The sequence below is a fragment of the Penicillium mononematosum genome (genome assembly GCF_028829835.1).
Source record: "Penicillium mononematosum strain IBT 11891 chromosome Unknown utg000002l:1.0-8112719.0:1.0-8118358.0, whole genome shotgun sequence".
Lineage (NCBI taxonomy): Eukaryota > Fungi > Ascomycota > Eurotiomycetes > Eurotiales > Aspergillaceae > Penicillium > Penicillium mononematosum.
In genome coordinates, this window is record NW_026643272.1 from 1,740,837 (window position 1) to 1,756,419 (window position 15,583).

The 15,583-nt window shown below is 48.8% G+C and overlaps 9 protein-coding genes across 9 annotated transcripts; 4 read left to right on the top strand and 5 right to left on the bottom strand.

Moving 5' to 3' along the window:
* Window positions 1-637: 637 nt before the first annotated feature.
* On the bottom strand, window positions 638-1,515 carry acpA (acyl carrier protein; the record flags this gene model as incomplete). Its single annotated transcript, XM_057289184.1, has 7 exons — window positions 638-735; window positions 788-826; window positions 893-941; window positions 1,006-1,086; window positions 1,191-1,208; window positions 1,296-1,432; window positions 1,470-1,515. The coding sequence occupies 7 exons, from the start codon at window positions 1,513-1,515 to the stop codon at window positions 728-730; spliced, it is 378 nt and encodes a 125-aa protein (XP_057150386.1). The 3' UTR covers window positions 638-727.
* A 286-nt stretch (window positions 1,516-1,801) lies between these two features.
* Window positions 1,802-2,635, top strand: N7519_002407 (NuoI/complex I 23 kDa subunit family protein; the record flags this gene model as incomplete). Its single annotated transcript, XM_057289185.1, has 4 exons — window positions 1,802-1,935; window positions 2,018-2,066; window positions 2,166-2,430; window positions 2,505-2,635. The coding sequence occupies 4 exons, from the start codon at window positions 1,802-1,804 to the stop codon at window positions 2,633-2,635; spliced, it is 579 nt and encodes a 192-aa protein (XP_057150387.1).
* Window positions 2,636-3,432: 797 nt separating this feature from the next.
* N7519_002408 (putative 60S ribosome biogenesis protein Rrp14) lies at window positions 3,433-5,153 on the bottom strand (the record flags this gene model as incomplete). The annotated part of the gene is made up of 2 exons (XM_057289186.1): window positions 3,433-4,914; window positions 5,031-5,153. 2 exons carry the CDS (start codon window positions 5,151-5,153, stop codon window positions 3,433-3,435), a joined length of 1,605 nt encoding a protein of 534 aa, XP_057150388.1.
* A 374-nt stretch (window positions 5,154-5,527) lies between these two features.
* Window positions 5,528-6,361, bottom strand: N7519_002409 (putative phosphoglycerate mutase family protein; the record flags this gene model as incomplete). Its single annotated transcript, XM_057289187.1, has 3 exons — window positions 5,528-5,762; window positions 5,802-6,024; window positions 6,136-6,361. The coding sequence occupies 3 exons, from the start codon at window positions 6,359-6,361 to the stop codon at window positions 5,528-5,530; spliced, it is 684 nt and encodes a 227-aa protein (XP_057150389.1).
* Window positions 6,362-8,237: 1,876 nt separating this feature from the next.
* Window positions 8,238-8,911, top strand: hel10 (putative high expression lethality protein Hel10; the record flags this gene model as incomplete). Its single annotated transcript, XM_057289188.1, has 2 exons — window positions 8,238-8,569; window positions 8,623-8,911. 2 exons carry the CDS (start codon window positions 8,238-8,240, stop codon window positions 8,909-8,911), a joined length of 621 nt encoding a protein of 206 aa, XP_057150390.1.
* A 501-nt stretch (window positions 8,912-9,412) lies between these two features.
* N7519_002411 (mitochondrial 37S ribosomal protein uS2m) lies at window positions 9,413-10,590 on the top strand (the record flags this gene model as incomplete). The annotated part of the gene is made up of 3 exons (XM_057289189.1): window positions 9,413-9,443; window positions 9,502-9,705; window positions 9,779-10,590. The coding sequence occupies 3 exons, from the start codon at window positions 9,413-9,415 to the stop codon at window positions 10,588-10,590; spliced, it is 1,047 nt and encodes a 348-aa protein (XP_057150391.1).
* A 1,691-nt stretch (window positions 10,591-12,281) lies between these two features.
* On the bottom strand, window positions 12,282-13,430 carry N7519_002412 (uncharacterized protein; the record flags this gene model as incomplete). The annotated part of the gene is made up of 1 exon (XM_057289190.1): window positions 12,282-13,430. The coding sequence occupies one exon, from the start codon at window positions 13,428-13,430 to the stop codon at window positions 12,282-12,284; it is 1,149 nt and encodes a 382-aa protein (XP_057150392.1).
* A 344-nt stretch (window positions 13,431-13,774) lies between these two features.
* N7519_002413 (GNAT family N-acetyltransferase) lies at window positions 13,775-14,422 on the bottom strand (the record flags this gene model as incomplete). Its single annotated transcript, XM_057289191.1, has 1 exon — window positions 13,775-14,422. The coding sequence occupies one exon, from the start codon at window positions 14,420-14,422 to the stop codon at window positions 13,775-13,777; it is 648 nt and encodes a 215-aa protein (XP_057150393.1).
* Window positions 14,423-14,892: 470 nt separating this feature from the next.
* On the top strand, window positions 14,893-15,422 carry N7519_002414 (uncharacterized protein; the record flags this gene model as incomplete). Its single annotated transcript, XM_057289192.1, has 2 exons — window positions 14,893-15,039; window positions 15,108-15,422. 2 exons carry the CDS (start codon window positions 14,893-14,895, stop codon window positions 15,420-15,422), a joined length of 462 nt encoding a protein of 153 aa, XP_057150394.1.
* Window positions 15,423-15,583: the final 161 nt, after the last annotated feature.

Consider the following 15,583-nt stretch of genomic DNA (forward strand, 5'->3'; position numbering starts at 1 on the left):
TGTCGGGTATATTGAACTAAACCCGCCTAATTACAAAAGGAATAGGCGACTGCAATGAACGGGATTGTGAGAAGGGTGAAGGTCAAAGTTAGTGTAGTTCGGTGATGTGGCTCTTTTGAGTATCTGCGGGTGCTTTAAACGCCCATAAAGGACATTGTGGTAATCTCCCCCGTTATGAATCTATCTGATGGCTCTAATTTTTAAAAAGAAAATATCAATACGGCAATATATTTTACTTGGCATATATCTACGATCTCTTGCTCCATTTAGATATAAGATATACCTATGGACTTTGTGTTATGGTCTATTGTTCACTATTAAATTTTAAAAATATGTAGCCACGAGACCAACTCTAGAGGATACATCCATGCATCCATGTACAATCGTATGATATACAGAGGTAACTGGGTACCTAAATATATACATAGGTGTATATCTATCAAAAAAGAAACGGCGGAATGGACTATTAAGCTGAAAACATACCAAAAATGACCAGACGCATTTGGTGATTATCACCACGTGGTACCAATGCTGCTTCAAAATTGCATAAATTGCACTCAAATGATATACACGATATTGGAAAGAAAAGCCACTGGCATGTATTCAGCATACAAAGGAGCATGTCGAGTATCACTGTGTCCAGCGAACCCCACTGATGCCAACATCAACATCCCGATTCTTTTTCTATCCGATTCTCCAACCGATCCCAAGTTTTCAAATTAAATATTTAGTGGGCTGTGAAAAGGTCAGCAATTGCTAAGAGGAGGGAGCTATAGGATTCACATACCATCGGGCTGGGCCAGAATGTACTCGACAGCCTTCTCAACTATGCGTAATATTCATGTCAGCTCTGGTTGGCGAACTATAACGAGTCCATCAAGTCCTAACTTACCGCTGTGGATCTGGTCAGCCTCCTTGTCGGGGATCTCAATGCTGAACTCCTGTTGAAATAGTTAGATATCCATCATACAATTGATGCTTTTCCGAGGGAAACCGGGCGCGTACCTCCTCAATGGCCATCACGACCTCGACGGTGTCGAGACTGTCCAGACCAAGGTCGTTCGAGAAGTGGGAAGCGCCGTTAATCTGTATGTCAAACGGGGTTAATTGATGAATGTTTTCGGTCGCCTCTCCCATAGCTCATAGCGATGTAGAGGTCACGACGGTGCATCCGACAGATAATCACTGACCTTGCTGGCATCGGAGACCTAAATATGAAGCAAATCCAGTTAGCATTTTGTTTTTCGTGTATAGCCGATAGATCGCGAGATTCCCCGGGAAACAACATGACGCACCTTGTCGAAGTTCTTGAGCAGGTTGACTATCCGGCCCTCAGCCTCGGTCTTGCTCAGACCGGCAGGAGCGGAGTAGAGGCGGACACCCTGAGCGAAGCAGGGAGTGAATTGAGGGACCTGGGCAGCAATGGGGGGAGCTGCGGATGTGGAAGGGAGCCGGGGTCTTGATGACACGGGGGGCGGAAGCCTTCAAGGAACGAACAATGGCGGAGCGGAACATGATGAAATAGATTGATCGGAAAAGCGCAAAGGCTGAAAAGATCTAAAAGTATTAAAAAGAAATGGTGGAGAGTAAAAGGGTAGAGATTGGGGGAAGACGGCTGCCGCAGAAGAGGAAAGATGTGAGGTCGCGCCCAGCAAAATCCTGCGGGCCAATCAACGCCCGACAGAAAAGGAATGACCTAAGCCCCGAAACCTGCAAACCACCACAACCTGAGACTTGCTCCCCTTCCACCTCCAATTGAACCTCGATTCCCCCATCCAACCTCACTCTCCTCTCCAACACAATGGCCGCCACCCGCTCGGTCGCGAGGCTAGTCGCCTACCGTCGGCCGACCCCCTTCGGATTGCTGGGCTCGACCGCAAACTTCTCTTCCTCGACGTACCGCGCAGCAAGCCCAGCGGGACCCCCTCAGGCCGGGTTCCGCCTGCCCCGCCCAAGCGCTGGGATCAGGACTCCGAGTCCGCCTTGGACAAGGCCAGCAAATACTTCCTCATGGCAGAGATCTTCCGCGGCATGTACGTGGTGCTCGAGCAGTTTTTCAGACCACCGTAAGTCCTTGTCCCACACAACCTTGCCGGCGATGCGGATCGCAATCCAAAATCGATGGCATCGAAATATATCGACTAATTGCGTCGCCATGTGCTTAGTTACACCATCTTCTACCCCTTCGAGAAGGGTCCTATCTCCCCCGTTTCCGTGGTGAACACGCTCTCCGCCGGTATCCCACTGGTGAAGAGCGCTGCATTGCTTGCAAGCTCTGTGAGGCCATCTGCCCGGCCCAGGCTATTACCATTGAGGCCGAAGAGCGTGAGGACGGAAGCCGCCGGACGACCCGTTACGATATTGATATGACCAAGTGCATTTACTGTGGCTACTGCCAGGAGAGCTGCCCTGTGGATGCTATCGTTGAGAGTGAGTCCAGCATCCTCTGACTACATCTCAATTGCCCAACATTCAGACCGGATTACTAATATATTGTCTTTCAGCCTCCAACGCCGAGTATGCCACCGAGACTCGCGAGGAGCTTCTGTACAACAAGGAGAAGCTCCTCTCCAACGGTGACAAGTGGGAGCCTGAGATTGCAGCTGCTGCTCGTGCAGATGCTCCCTACCGATAATCTATTTCCCTCCAACTGGTTGGCATCTTCAGGCAAATCCATATCTATTCCAAATATTAGATGTGTGGACACGAAGATGCTGGTCGCAATACCCATTCAAGAGGCACGATTAGTGCCTTGAAAAACAAGAAAGATTCTAAGCCCCATCACATCACTGTACATAACTTGCCCTCGACTGTGTTATCATCTTGTACTAGTCAATTCCTAAGGATATATTTTTCCCTGGAAGCTTGGCTCCCTTGTCTCTTTTTATTTCCTATGTTGTGGAATCTAGCAGCTCTTTTTTCTCTGGTTGAGATTCAATTCTTCAATTCAAAATATATAAATCCGGTCAATCCATCTTATATCTACGCTGAACACTTTTCCGCTAACCGGATGTGTAGTTATGGTGTATCTTGAGATCTATAGGTTTACATAGGATAAGCATAAGACAAAAGGAACACATATACAGCTCGATAAGAAAATGATATTGTATTCACAGATAAATCAAATCGCTACCGATGCTGTCATGCATAGACATAAATTGACAGGCCAAGCTGCCAAAGACACAAACGCAAACACCAGGCACCTTGATCTCCGGACGGATATTTCCCAGTTCAAAGTCTCAAAACACTTTTTTTCGTTGGTTCGGGGGCTTCTATGTGCGATCTTGTTTCAGAGATGTAATCATCCAAGAGGCAAAGACCGGTTTGAAGGGTATGCAGAGAAAAGAAGAAGAAGAATATAAAAGAAGACAGGTTGAGGTAAAAGCCAGTGAGAAAGGAAATAAATATTTAAGCCACGGGATAGAGGCTCGTTTATTTCTTCTTGCCACCACCCTTAAAGCTGCCCTCGAATCCAGGACGAGCAGCCTTCTTCTTTCCACTGGTAGACTTCTTCTTACCACCCTTGGCACCCTTCTCATCGCGGCGCTTGCGAAGGTTCTCCTCGCGCTTGCTCTGGCGCTGTTCCTTAGACTTGGCGACAGTGTCGATGCGGTCTCTCCACTCGCGCTCAGATCTCTTCTTCGCCGTTTCCTTGCGCTTGAGGGCCTTCTTCAGCAGAGAGGTATCGTCGCGGACACGCTCGCCGTGGGCACGCTTCTTGGCGTTCAACCAAAGGTCCTTGTCTTCAATGTCGGCTCGCTTGGTAGGGTCCATCTCTTCGAGGCGGGCTTTCTTAGCTTCAGCGGCCTTCAGCTGCGAAGCCGGGTCACGGGCACCGCGGGTCTTCGGGGTTTCGCGCACGCCGGTTCCAGTGAGATCGGTCTGCTGGCCGTCTGTGAACATCACACGGCCGAAGGAGAAGTTGTTGCTGCCGGATCCGACGGACTCGGCAGGGGAGCGGGGGGATGCCAAAAGGGATCCAGAGCCACCGGGCGAGAAGCGGCGGGCCATGGCCTCGTCGTTCTTCTTTTCTTCCTCAATCTTGGCCTTTTCACGCAATTCTTTCTTGTGTGCCTTTCTTTGCTCGGCCTTTTGCCGGCGGGCTTCGATCAATTCTTGGCGGTTGCGTGCAGGCTTGCCGTTGAGTCCATCTGCGTGGCGCTTAGCCCGGAGCTCGTCCAGACGCTTCTGTAGACGCTGCTTCAGCTCTTCGGGTGTATGCTTGAGAGGTTTGGGCTCTGAGGATTTGGCTTCGGTGGAGGTGGAGGGAGGGACGATGGAGGAGATGGAGGAAGTGCCGGATTGAGAATTTGAGGCATCGAGGCTAGGAGAGTCGGTGGTAGAAGGGGCAGAAGAAGGGTTTTCCTCTTCAGCGTTAAACTCAATAGAGAACCCTTCCTCAACAACACCGTCATCTTCTTGGTCGTCATCCTCTTCATTTTCGGAGGCTTCAGTGTCCTTGGCTGCAGTGCCGTTAGGCTTGGTTGCAGATTTTTCGGAATCCTCGGTTGGGGTAGTCGATGACTTTTTGCTCTGCTGAGCCTTCTCCTTCCGAGCAGCATCCTTGGCCTTCTTTTTCTCCATTTGGGCGGCCTTTTTCTGGGCCTTCTTCTCTTCCTTTTGCTTTTTCCGTGCCTCAGCCTCTGCTGCCTTGGCAGCGTCCGGCTTATCAGTTTTTTCGACCTGCTTTTGCTTCTTCATATTGGCGGTTCCGCGGTTCAGTCCTTCCTTGGGAGCCTCCGTGCCCATCTCTCCGTCGGACGAGTCGGACTCGAGAGTGCCGTCCTCCCGCTTTCGCTTGCGTGCGTTTTCATCCATCACATCTTTGGCGGTCTTAGCGGCATCAGGATTCAGCTTCGCCCGCTTCGCCTCGCGTGCTTGTTCTTTGGTTTGCTTTTTACGTTGCCATTGATCCTAAAAGTGAGGATGATGGTCAGACAGAGATCTTCGGAATGAAGGATAGAGGCAAGAACACAAGCTGACTCCAATCCCAAAGACGTCAACTTGTAGAATGTAACAGGGCTACATACACTTGTATCTTCTTCGCCATAATAGTATTTGGCGGGGATCAAAGACAGCAGACCGTCAAATGCCTGCGCATGGCTGCGCAGCCGTTCCTTGAAGGCAGTCAGCTCGCCATCCTTGCGGGGCATTCTCCGAGTGCACAAACCTCGATATCATCCATAATCCTTTCCCGTAGACAGAAATTGTAATCCGGAAGGGAAAGCTCGACAGTCAAGCGCAACGAAAAATTTGGGGGGAGGAAATCTTGGCGCTACAATTGTCTCCGCTTCGGTTGGTTCACCGCCTTCCCACAACAATTTTGCTCTGTTGGTCTGTGCGTTGATCGAGAGGTTCCTGGACGTCGGTTGATTGTTCCCTCTCCTGTATTCTTTCTATTCATCCTTTTCCATTGTGGTCCTTCTGTCTTGATCTTCTATTGATTCATTGGTCATGCAATTTTTTTATTCAATTCATGAATATACACCTAATGACCAATAAAGTGGATATCTTCTCCATTTCCATATCAAACCTGATCCACGAGGCCAGTCGCAATATCTAGTCCAGGGCATTCCTCGCTTTCGATACTCGTCACATTCCCATACGGCCAAGGATCTGTCCATATAAGATCGAACCTGAAACTGTCAGTGCCAGGACATAATACAAGGCAAACAAACGAGCTTCCGTCGAAGAGAGTCGCGAGCTGATGAAGCTTCCACGGGAGAATCGCCTCCCAGGCATATTTATCCCAATGCGAATCTCTCACTAAAAAGAAGATATATGAAGATATGAGTACTTACCTCCCATCCGGGTATTCAATAGGCTCCAAGGCTCCAAGCTCCTTCTCAATCTCACCCATAGTCGAGTGCCGCCATGCAATCAAAATGTTGCCCGGTCCGTCATACGACCTGATCGTTTTAGCCACGCATCTCGCTTTGGTCCGCTTGCAGTGTGTGTCAACTGTGAGACCGAGATCTTTAGCAAGAGGTAGAACGGTTTCAAACGCGCGGCCATGTGCGCCATCTGCGGACAGAAAGCATATCGTTAGTCATGTCTATGAAAGTCAATATCCTGCGCGCCCTCATTTCGGGACTGTGCTATCAGTTTTGCTCTCGAGTCTTGTTGTAAACCTACTCTTTTTCACATGAGGTGCCATGATATACCCTATGTTGTACTCCGATTCTTGCCCGAAAACATGTCTCAGGCACTGTGCCCGCTTGATCCCGTCTGAGGCCAAACCATGGTCTTTTGGATCCCTGGGCTTCTCGCCGTGTCGGATCATGTAAACCGTTGGGTATGATTTGGCGGACGTGATGCCGAGACAGAAGCACAGAGCTGAGAGGACCGATTGCAACAGCATTTTTAGCACATAGACTAACTATAACCCAGTCATATACAAAGTAAGCACGTAATAGCTAATGTCTGGACAACGGACCAGTGAAGGACCAAGGAGATTGATGAACAATTATAAAGGTGCGGAAAAAGCATAACCTCATGAAAAGTTGTCCATGCGGGTCGGGTATCCTTAGCTCTAGTTATAAGTGCAGGACAACCATGACCCAGATCCTATTATGGCGTCTCGTCTCACCGAAGAGAAAAACAGGGCTGACACTAAGAAAAAGCAAAGAGTGGATCAGCAGATAACATTCCAATTATCATCCAGCACCAAAGGCACCAAGCCCCAAAGGGGGATAGAGTTCTGGAGCACAGATGAGCAGTTGACAAACTACAGGTGAGCGTTCGGTCTATATGCTATAACATTGCAATTTGATTGGTCTAGCATATTCTGCATGTCCACTGCACTCCGGTGATCCGCTCGGGGTGGGAATGATCTCGGAGATCAGTACATAATATACCGAAGTGTCTAGTGGTTTAAGTTTATAGCACATGTACAACATACAATGTAGTTTGGAAACATATTAATCAGATCTAACGACGATCAAAAAACCGTGTGTTCGGAGTATATATCGGATGAATTTGGACTCTCGCACTTGGCATCTGTGCAACGTAGATATACATGAGGATCCAAGGGATGGATTAAGCTACTGTCACGGGTCAAGTCGCATGCAATAGTCCAGTGTTTAAACCAGTCATGCGTCGATCATGATGGATCACTCAACACACCAGAAATGAGAGCATCTGAGTGGTTCACGGGATCAACAGATGGGATGTGATGGGGTTGTGTGGTCTGATGACGATCTCCTTAGCTAGTATTCTTTGTGGCTAGGGAGGCAATATACTATATCTAGTTATTCTGTGATTCTTGGTCGTATGCCCCTGGAGATATATATTGTTGACACCCCAAATTTAAATGGTATAGAATTAATTAATGCTGCAACCTCCCATCATGGGAAGGTCACTTGAACATGTCATCAATATGATTTCACTCCAATTTAACTTGTTTTAGGGATATGAATTATATACGTATCAGGATACGGCGAATGGTGTGCCGGCTTGCTAATGTTCATCGACCATCGATATTATCATATGAGGTGACAACCGTAGATATATATAATCTTGGCTTTACTATTATTTCTAAAGAGTCGGAAGTTAGGGACTTGTGATGTCAATAGGTTGCCAGGAGAATATTAGGATGACGCCACCTTAGTCGCAACGATTCTCCAAATTCGGGTTCTGTTCGGGTATTATAGGTCGGACAGAAATGAAAGACGGGGCTTAGCGTAGGCAGCCACATAAAACTGGCCCAATACAGAATGCCGAGAGCCACTATGGACCCAGCGGAGAGAGAGATTCTGGAAGATCCGTGGAAGCCGAGAGATCCGCGTAATCTATTTAGGGACCGATCTGGTAATGTGTAAACACCGAGGTTCAGCCTGGCATAGCCACGGTTGAATATCGTAATATGTTGGGAGTGTGGCGGTGTAATTAACCTAATCAGGCTGAGTACATTTCTACCTTGGTACCTATGTAGGTATAGACTAGTAAAATGAAGTATACAAAGTACTAAAATGTACTAAAATGTACTAAAACGTACAGGGCTGAACAGGCTGACGCTTACCAAAGGCTGCGCCCCTCCGTAAGTTTTCGCTTGCCATGTGGGGTTCTTACCGTCAGCCCTGTGGTTACTTGGGGTCACCTGTTATAAAAGGTTGACCCCCTCAACTTAACTTCTCTTCATCACTTACTCACCTTACACTACTCTTCCATCTTACACTTCCACTTTCCTCTCCCACTTTCCTCTCCCACTTTCCTATCAAGCCAATTCAAATTACATCATGTCCGGCTACGACCAGTACAACCAGGGTGGCTACGGCCAGCAAGGTTATGGCCAGCCAGGTTACGGCCAGCCAGGTTACGGTCAGCCAGCTTACGGTGGTCAGCCAGGTTACGGTGGCCAGGGTCACGACCAACAGCAACAGTACGGTCAGCCTCAACATGGCTACGGCCAGCAAGGCTATGGCCAGCAGGGTGGTTCTTCCGACTACTACGCCGGCCAGCAACACCAGCAGCAGGGTTACGGCCAGCAGCAGGGTGGCTCTTCCGACTACTACGCTGGCCAGCAACACCAGCAGCACGGCTACGGCCAGCACGACCAGGACCGTCAGGGGTATGTACTTCACTGACATTTCGCTTCGTTCACCATGTACTGACAGATCACAGTGGCTACGAGCAGCAGCAGGGTGCCCCGGGTGAGGCCCAGGATGGCGAGCGTGGTATTGCCGGTGCCCTCGCAGGTGGTGCCGCCGGTGGCTTCGCTGGCCACAAGGTCAACCACGGTTTCCTTGGAACAATCGGCGGAGCCATCATTGGTAGCATCGCTGAAGACGCCGTCAAGAAGCACCGCAACTCCGACAACCAGTCTCCTCCTCAGTACGGTGGCCCCCCTCCTTCCAACAGCGGCAGCGGTGGCTCCATGATGGATCAGCTCGGTGGCTTCTTCAAGAAGTAGAAGGTTTCTGATGGACTTCCCTCGACTTCCCTCTTACGTTTTCTGCCTGATGACACGGCTTTCATGAATTCCTTTTCTTTGCTATTATTATCACAATGGGTCGGCATGCATTCTTTTTTTTCCCTTCCAGCAGATCGCTTTCATTTTTCATGGGGTTTTTTTTCTTCGCCCTCGAGCGGCTTGTACCATGACAGAACTGCGTTGATATCGGAAATCACCTTTTTTGTGATCTGACCATACTTTTCAGAATTGCAACGTGATTACCTTGCTGAACCATTCCTTGTAGAAAACAGTAACTACCTAGGTAAACAGTAAACGTTAAATCATAATGGTAAGACACTGCTGTGTATGAGAAGTAGTGTAGCGGGCGGAGAGGCCAAAACACCCCAAGTGGAATAGCGTAGGGCCTCAGGCATCAAATGCCAAGCCCGACAAAAGTTCGAGCGGACAAGTCCCCAGTAATCTCCTTGTCAGACACATCTGCAATTTAGCATTCCCAAAATGATTATACGGAAGCTTTGTATGCGCCAGAGTGAGTGTGGTCAATTGCTGCTACCATGTTAAATGTCCCTGCTAACAACATCCCACAGGCCGCCAGCTCCTTGCTCTGAGTCGACGAGCCCCGATCTCGAGTCGCTTCCAATCGACATTGCCCGAAAGCCCAGTCGAGACATTGCAGACACCTATCAGAGATGAGATCTCTCGCTCAGAAAACCCCCTCTTTGAGATGGTGCAGGCACAATCTGAGGCCAGCACACCCGCACAACAAGAATTCACATCAGACGAGCCACAAAGTGAGCCTCGAATTCCTTCTCGGAGACTACTCCAACGCATAAACTAACCTCATCTCTTTTCTCTTCCCCCCAGGAAGCAATTTCAAAAAGCTCGGCACAAGCGTGAAATCCTCCTACGACCCCGAAAATGTCATCCGCAACCCCCCCAAGCCATCCCAGATATCCCTGGAAATGCTGCTCGCAGCAGGAACACACCTGGGCCACTCGACCTCGCGCTGGAACCCACAGAACTCGCGATACATCTTCGGTATCCGCGAGGGAGTGCACATTATCTCGCTGGACGTAACCGCCGCGCACCTCCGCCGCGCCGCAAAAGTAGTCGAGGAAGTCGCCGCACGCGGTGGACTAATCCTCTTCGCCGGCACGCGGAAGGGCCAGAAGCGGGCCGTTGTCAATGCGGCGTCGCTGGCAAAGGGCTACCACATCTTCGAGAGGTGGATCCCCGGCTCTCTGACGAACGGCGAGCAGATTCTCGGCCATTGTGAGACGAAGGTTGTCAACGCGCTGGACGAGGAATTACCCAATTTCAAGTCTGATCTTGCTGATCGCCCGTCGCTTAAGCCTGATTTGGTGATTTGTCTTAACCCGCTTGAGAATGTTGTCTTGCTGCATGAGTGTGGGCTTAACAATGTTCCTACTATCGGTGTTATCGATACCGATGCGGATCCTACGCGTGTTACCTACCCGATTCCCTCGAACGATGATAGTCTGCGGGCTACTTGTCTTATTGCGGGAATCCTTGGTCGCGCTGGTGAGGCGGGTCAGTTGCGTCGGTTGAAGATGGCACAGGAGGGCCGGACTTCTTACACTCCTATCACAGCCCAGGAACTGCGTCTTGATCCGTTTACGGGTCTGGCTACTGGTGGTGAGGGACAGAAGAAGTAGGGGGATACCGTCTTGTGTCTTCTGTCTTCTAATTGCATTTTTGCCTTTTTTAAGTATCCGGTCGATTGCATTGAAACGACGGGACTCTGTACTGTATAGATGATTCCAGGTCTTGGTGTTGAGATATGTATTAACAACTTTGAGTCAATTTGGTTCCTTTTCTATTTCATTCCAGCTTGTAATGAGGGACGATGCATCAGACAGGTTCTCTAGGGCTTGAGCCTCTAGATCTTCGGTACGTATAGTTGGTCCAAGTGGAGGGAGAATTATCCAGATCTTCTGGGATCAAGCCCTGTGGGAGACAAAGGGCTCCAAGCTCTCCCAAGTCCTCAGGGCGAAATGAGAGACAGCTGGATTGTTTGCGAGGCCATGTCATAGACACGTAGGTATCCGCACACCGTGGCCATGTCCCCCGCGGCCACGACGGCATGCATGACGTGCCATTTTGGTAAATGGCAGTAAATGTATTTTGTAAGAAAAAGTAAGGAAAGGAAGACTAGAGCGCGGGATGCAAGCGCAAACCTCGCAAGTTTTGTTGATCTGAAAGAGAAAGAGAAGAGAAAGCACAGAAAAGAAGCTTGGAAGGGGAATTCTATTGCAGAAGTTGACATTGATGGACAGTTGAACGGCCACAATATGATTTCGCAATGGATATGGCAGATGATTGATAATGATGGTTGAGACCGCTCATTTCTGCATAGATCTCTGGACCGAAATTGAACTATGTGGAAAGAACAGGTTCTTCACGAATTCCGCTGGTTCACTGACTGTGCGCTCGTAAATCGGAGTAAGAAGTGGTATAAATGGGAAGGAGGAAGCCCGATCGAAACCGGAATTATTTAGACCATAAATTAAGAGTTGCCCTTCATTACCACGGATCGCCATACCACTAGGAATTGGTCATGTCTCTCCTGGGCGCTCTTGAAAATAGAATGTCACTGGAACTGGTATGTTTAAGCAGGAGACAAAGCTGCAAAAGGTCGTCAGCAGCTTCGATGTGCGTCCTGTCTAGCGTCTTTTACACACACTGCCATAGCAATAATCATACGTCTGATTGTGGCATTTTGTCCAGTCTCCTGTCCCTCTGTATGGATACATCTGCGTTGTGTCAGCGCTGGAAGTTGCAAGGTTCGACTGAACGTACCACTGATACTGAAAAGGAGTCGGAACTTGTATATATACAAAGGAGCATGGTAGAAAAGAAAAGCATGGAAGATGGTTAGAGTAAGATCAATATATGCGCTAGGACAAAGACCTGTAGGACCGGCCCTTTCAAGATGATGGAGCTACAAGCTACCATGGCTGGGAGATGAAGAAGGAAGAAACTCTTGCTATTGAAACTAGCAAGGAAAGACCTTTTATAGAGGCCACATTGGCAAACAAGCGTTCAATCTGCCACCAAAACAAGGAATCCATGTAGGATGGGATGGTCTTAACAAAAGATATTACGTTCTTGCGTTTGTCAACAGTGCCAATTATTTTACACATTGGCCCTCTCCTAGAATGTTTTACTTGCCTAGTGCTGAAGGTGTTCTTTGTACTGCGTTGATGCCACTATGTCAGTTTTCTCTATGGTTCTTGCGTGGCTTCTTTAGCAAACACCAACACCATTCTCGATGGAAACACTGAGCCCCCGGAAGTTGGTTTCAGGCTTCGATTTGAAGTATATTAAATTATAGAATATCATCATCCTAAAGTTTGCTAGTAGAAGTAGCATTATTCGGAATCCCAAATTTCGAAAGATCCTCCGTACTCTTCCCATCAATTGCCAACTCCGCAAGGGCACGACCAAACGCCGGCGCAAATTTGAACGCATGAGCAGCCCCCAGACCAACAATAATATCTTCGTTGTTTTTCAATGGGCTGATAATGAACTGTCGATCTGGAGTAATAGAGTATTGACAAGTGATAGTACGAAGCGGCTGACGGCCCTTGTCGGGCATGAAATCGCCCATGAACGAACAAAGCTGCTCCAGCAACTGCGGCGAGTGTACGTAGGTCCGTTGCTCAGGTGTCATGAAATTGTTTGAGGTATCGCGGGCAACTTTGATAGTCGACTCGCCAAAAGATGGAAACCCATAAAAGCAGGGATCACCGGCATAGATCCATACGGGAAAACGGCCGGGTTCCCAGACTGATTCGTATGTCGGCTTGAAGTATGTCACTTGCTCCTGCATCACTGTCAATGGAATGTGTATGCCAAGCGGAGCGAGGATCTTGTTGGTCCACGCGTCTGTGGCGAGGATGATTTTGGCTGCGTGGAACTGTCCCTTGGATGTTTCGATCATGACGCCCGAGCCTGATTTCTTCGGCGTCAATCGGTCCACTCGCGTGTGCTCCTTCAAAATTGCACCATTTGTCCTCGCTAGACTTTGCATAGCTAGGACAGTCTTGGTCGCATGAGCGATACCGGTGTCGGCCGTATATAACGTCTCGACCGTGTCTGGGATGTTGAACTGGGGCCAACGTTTGTTGACTTCCTTAGAATCAAGAACCTCATATGGCACATTTTTGGCATCAAGGCTTGTAGTAAAGTCAACGCGTGGAGGGGATGCACCCTTAGGGAAAAACATAACACCACCAGTTATCGTTAACAACTTTTGGTCTGTAGCCTTTTCCAGGTCGGCCCAGTCTTTGTAGGCTGATTTGGCCAGAGATACGTATTGGGGTGCTGCGTTTGCTGTTCTGACAATCCGTGATGTATCATGAGAGGCTCCGTGCACATGGCCCAGCTCGAACTGCTCGAAAGCAACCACTTTCTTGCCTCTTAGAGCGGCTTGATATGCAGCCGCGCTTCCCAGCACTCCAAGTCCAACAACTGCAACGTCAAAGTGTTCCATTTCTTCTTGTTGGATAGTTTTTTGTATTCAGAGTGAAGTCCCTACTAGATTAACCAACTCACGGGATGGCTTAAGGGCCTCCGTTTATGCTCTCGGTGGTACGGAGTAGTGATGTAGGACAGCCCGCTCACGTGCCAGTCCCAATAACCAACCTTGGAAGGGAGCACCTGGGCAGATTAAACTGGGACTGGGGTTGATGGGTTATATACTGGAACTTCTCCGTTTCCCGTTCATTGTACATAAACCGCGATGAAGCGATCAGGCTCCATCCTCCAAATTGCGATATCAACACTTTGTTATATTTTAAGTACAGAGAGGGTGTATACCTAGGTAGGTAACAAGCTCTATCGCTTTGGAAGAAAACGGAAAGCAACAAGATTCACAGTCTTGGTATCATCCACCTCGACAAACTCGCGGAATCGCTCAAACCCGCATTTCAACAGTACCCTCTGACTCCCACTATTGCTTGCTTCCGTGATAGCGATAAGGTGTTCATCGACTTCGCCTTCTCCAATCACCATTTCTTTCCGAACTCTGACTTCCCGCTGCGTCCGAGGTAACTCTGACCAAAATCGCAGCCAGGCGCTCAAGAACTCCGTCGCGATGCCTTTCCCCCAAGCCTCGGTCCTTAGCATGTATCCAACTTCAGGCCACCCATGCGTTCCAGGATAAAGATGACAACCGCCGATGCCGATAAGTTCGCCCGTTTCCTTCAGACAGATGGCACAATTGGCGGTGACAAGATCATTTGGTGGTAGGAAAGGATCCAGTTTGGATTTGGTCTTCTCGATACTCTCGTCAATGCACCCGGCGCTCGTCCACCTCATGACTTCTTCTTGTGTACGGAGGACATGTAGGGCTTCCAAGTCGGTTGATTGGAGGGCGCGGACGAGTAAGCGATCCGTTGTTATTGCGGGTCGCTCGCTATTTGCGGGAAGCGGGACTGTGGGCAAAAATGCCTTCACAGTTACAAATTCTTCCTTTGAGGCCATGTTGATGCTTTCGATGTTGTTCTCCTGGGAAATGCCTGTGTATGTGGTGGGGGTGAGTCACTTGCCTTGAAATCTGGGGAAATCTAGAGAAATTACCTCGGCCCAACTCCGAAGACCAATTATTGGTCCAGTCAGTTAAGCTGATCGTGAAATGTTCCATAAGTTCCAATACCTAAACTAATCAAGGAACGGGAGCCTTTGCGACTTCTAGAGTACTTCTTTGATATATTTTCTTTTTCCTCGCATTGTTCTCCTTTGCTCCATTGTCTCCAGTCTAGTTGCATTGATCGAGTTTCCTTTGAATTCGTAACGTCGTTCCGGTCTGGAATATATAAAAGCCAGCATTGCTCGCCATTGAACCTCATGAAAAAGACAATACCATACCAATAGATCTACGAGTTAGTAGACTCCTTGACAGACACTCTATTCCTTCCTCTCATCCAACGCTTCAACCGTTATCATAGAGCAGAATGGCCGACGATTACCGTCTATGGGAAAAGAAGGGACGGAGCCTACAGAAATGGATCGAAAACTACTGTGCATCAGATTGCCCGTTCCCCATTTCCACTTTCACTTTGACGCCCAAACACCAAGACTATATCGTCGATCGAACATCCGTGCATCTAGATGCAAAGCTACTAACTGCTCTCTCAACCTGAGTAACGCGAATTCCACCTATCGACAGGATAGCATTACGCTGCGCGGCGAAGGCCCACCAGTATGGTGGATTGGACCCACCGGGCCAGGAGTGATTTTTATTGATGATGTCTTTAGATCCAAGAGAAGCGATGACCCATACATATCCGAGTTCACCAAAGCAGCCTACAAAATGGATTTCCGCCTTGATAGCCTGAGGAATGTATTTGTGCACAATGTCGACGAAGTGAACACGCTATCGTGTCTCAGAAATGTATACAGATCCCAAGGACTTCATTATCCATCCGGCGCAGAGCAGACCTGGAAGCCTTCCTCGTCTGAGTTCAATGCTCGGCTGGTATAGGCAAAATCGTTGCAGCATTTGTTCTGTGTGCGTGGGGCCAAGGGAGGAAGCCTATTCCGAGAATCGTTACTTTCCACATTGGTGCCGACGTTCACAAGCTATATATGCGGTTTGATCTGGAGGATATGTGAGAATGTTCTCGGCTTCCTTTGCTGGCGTTA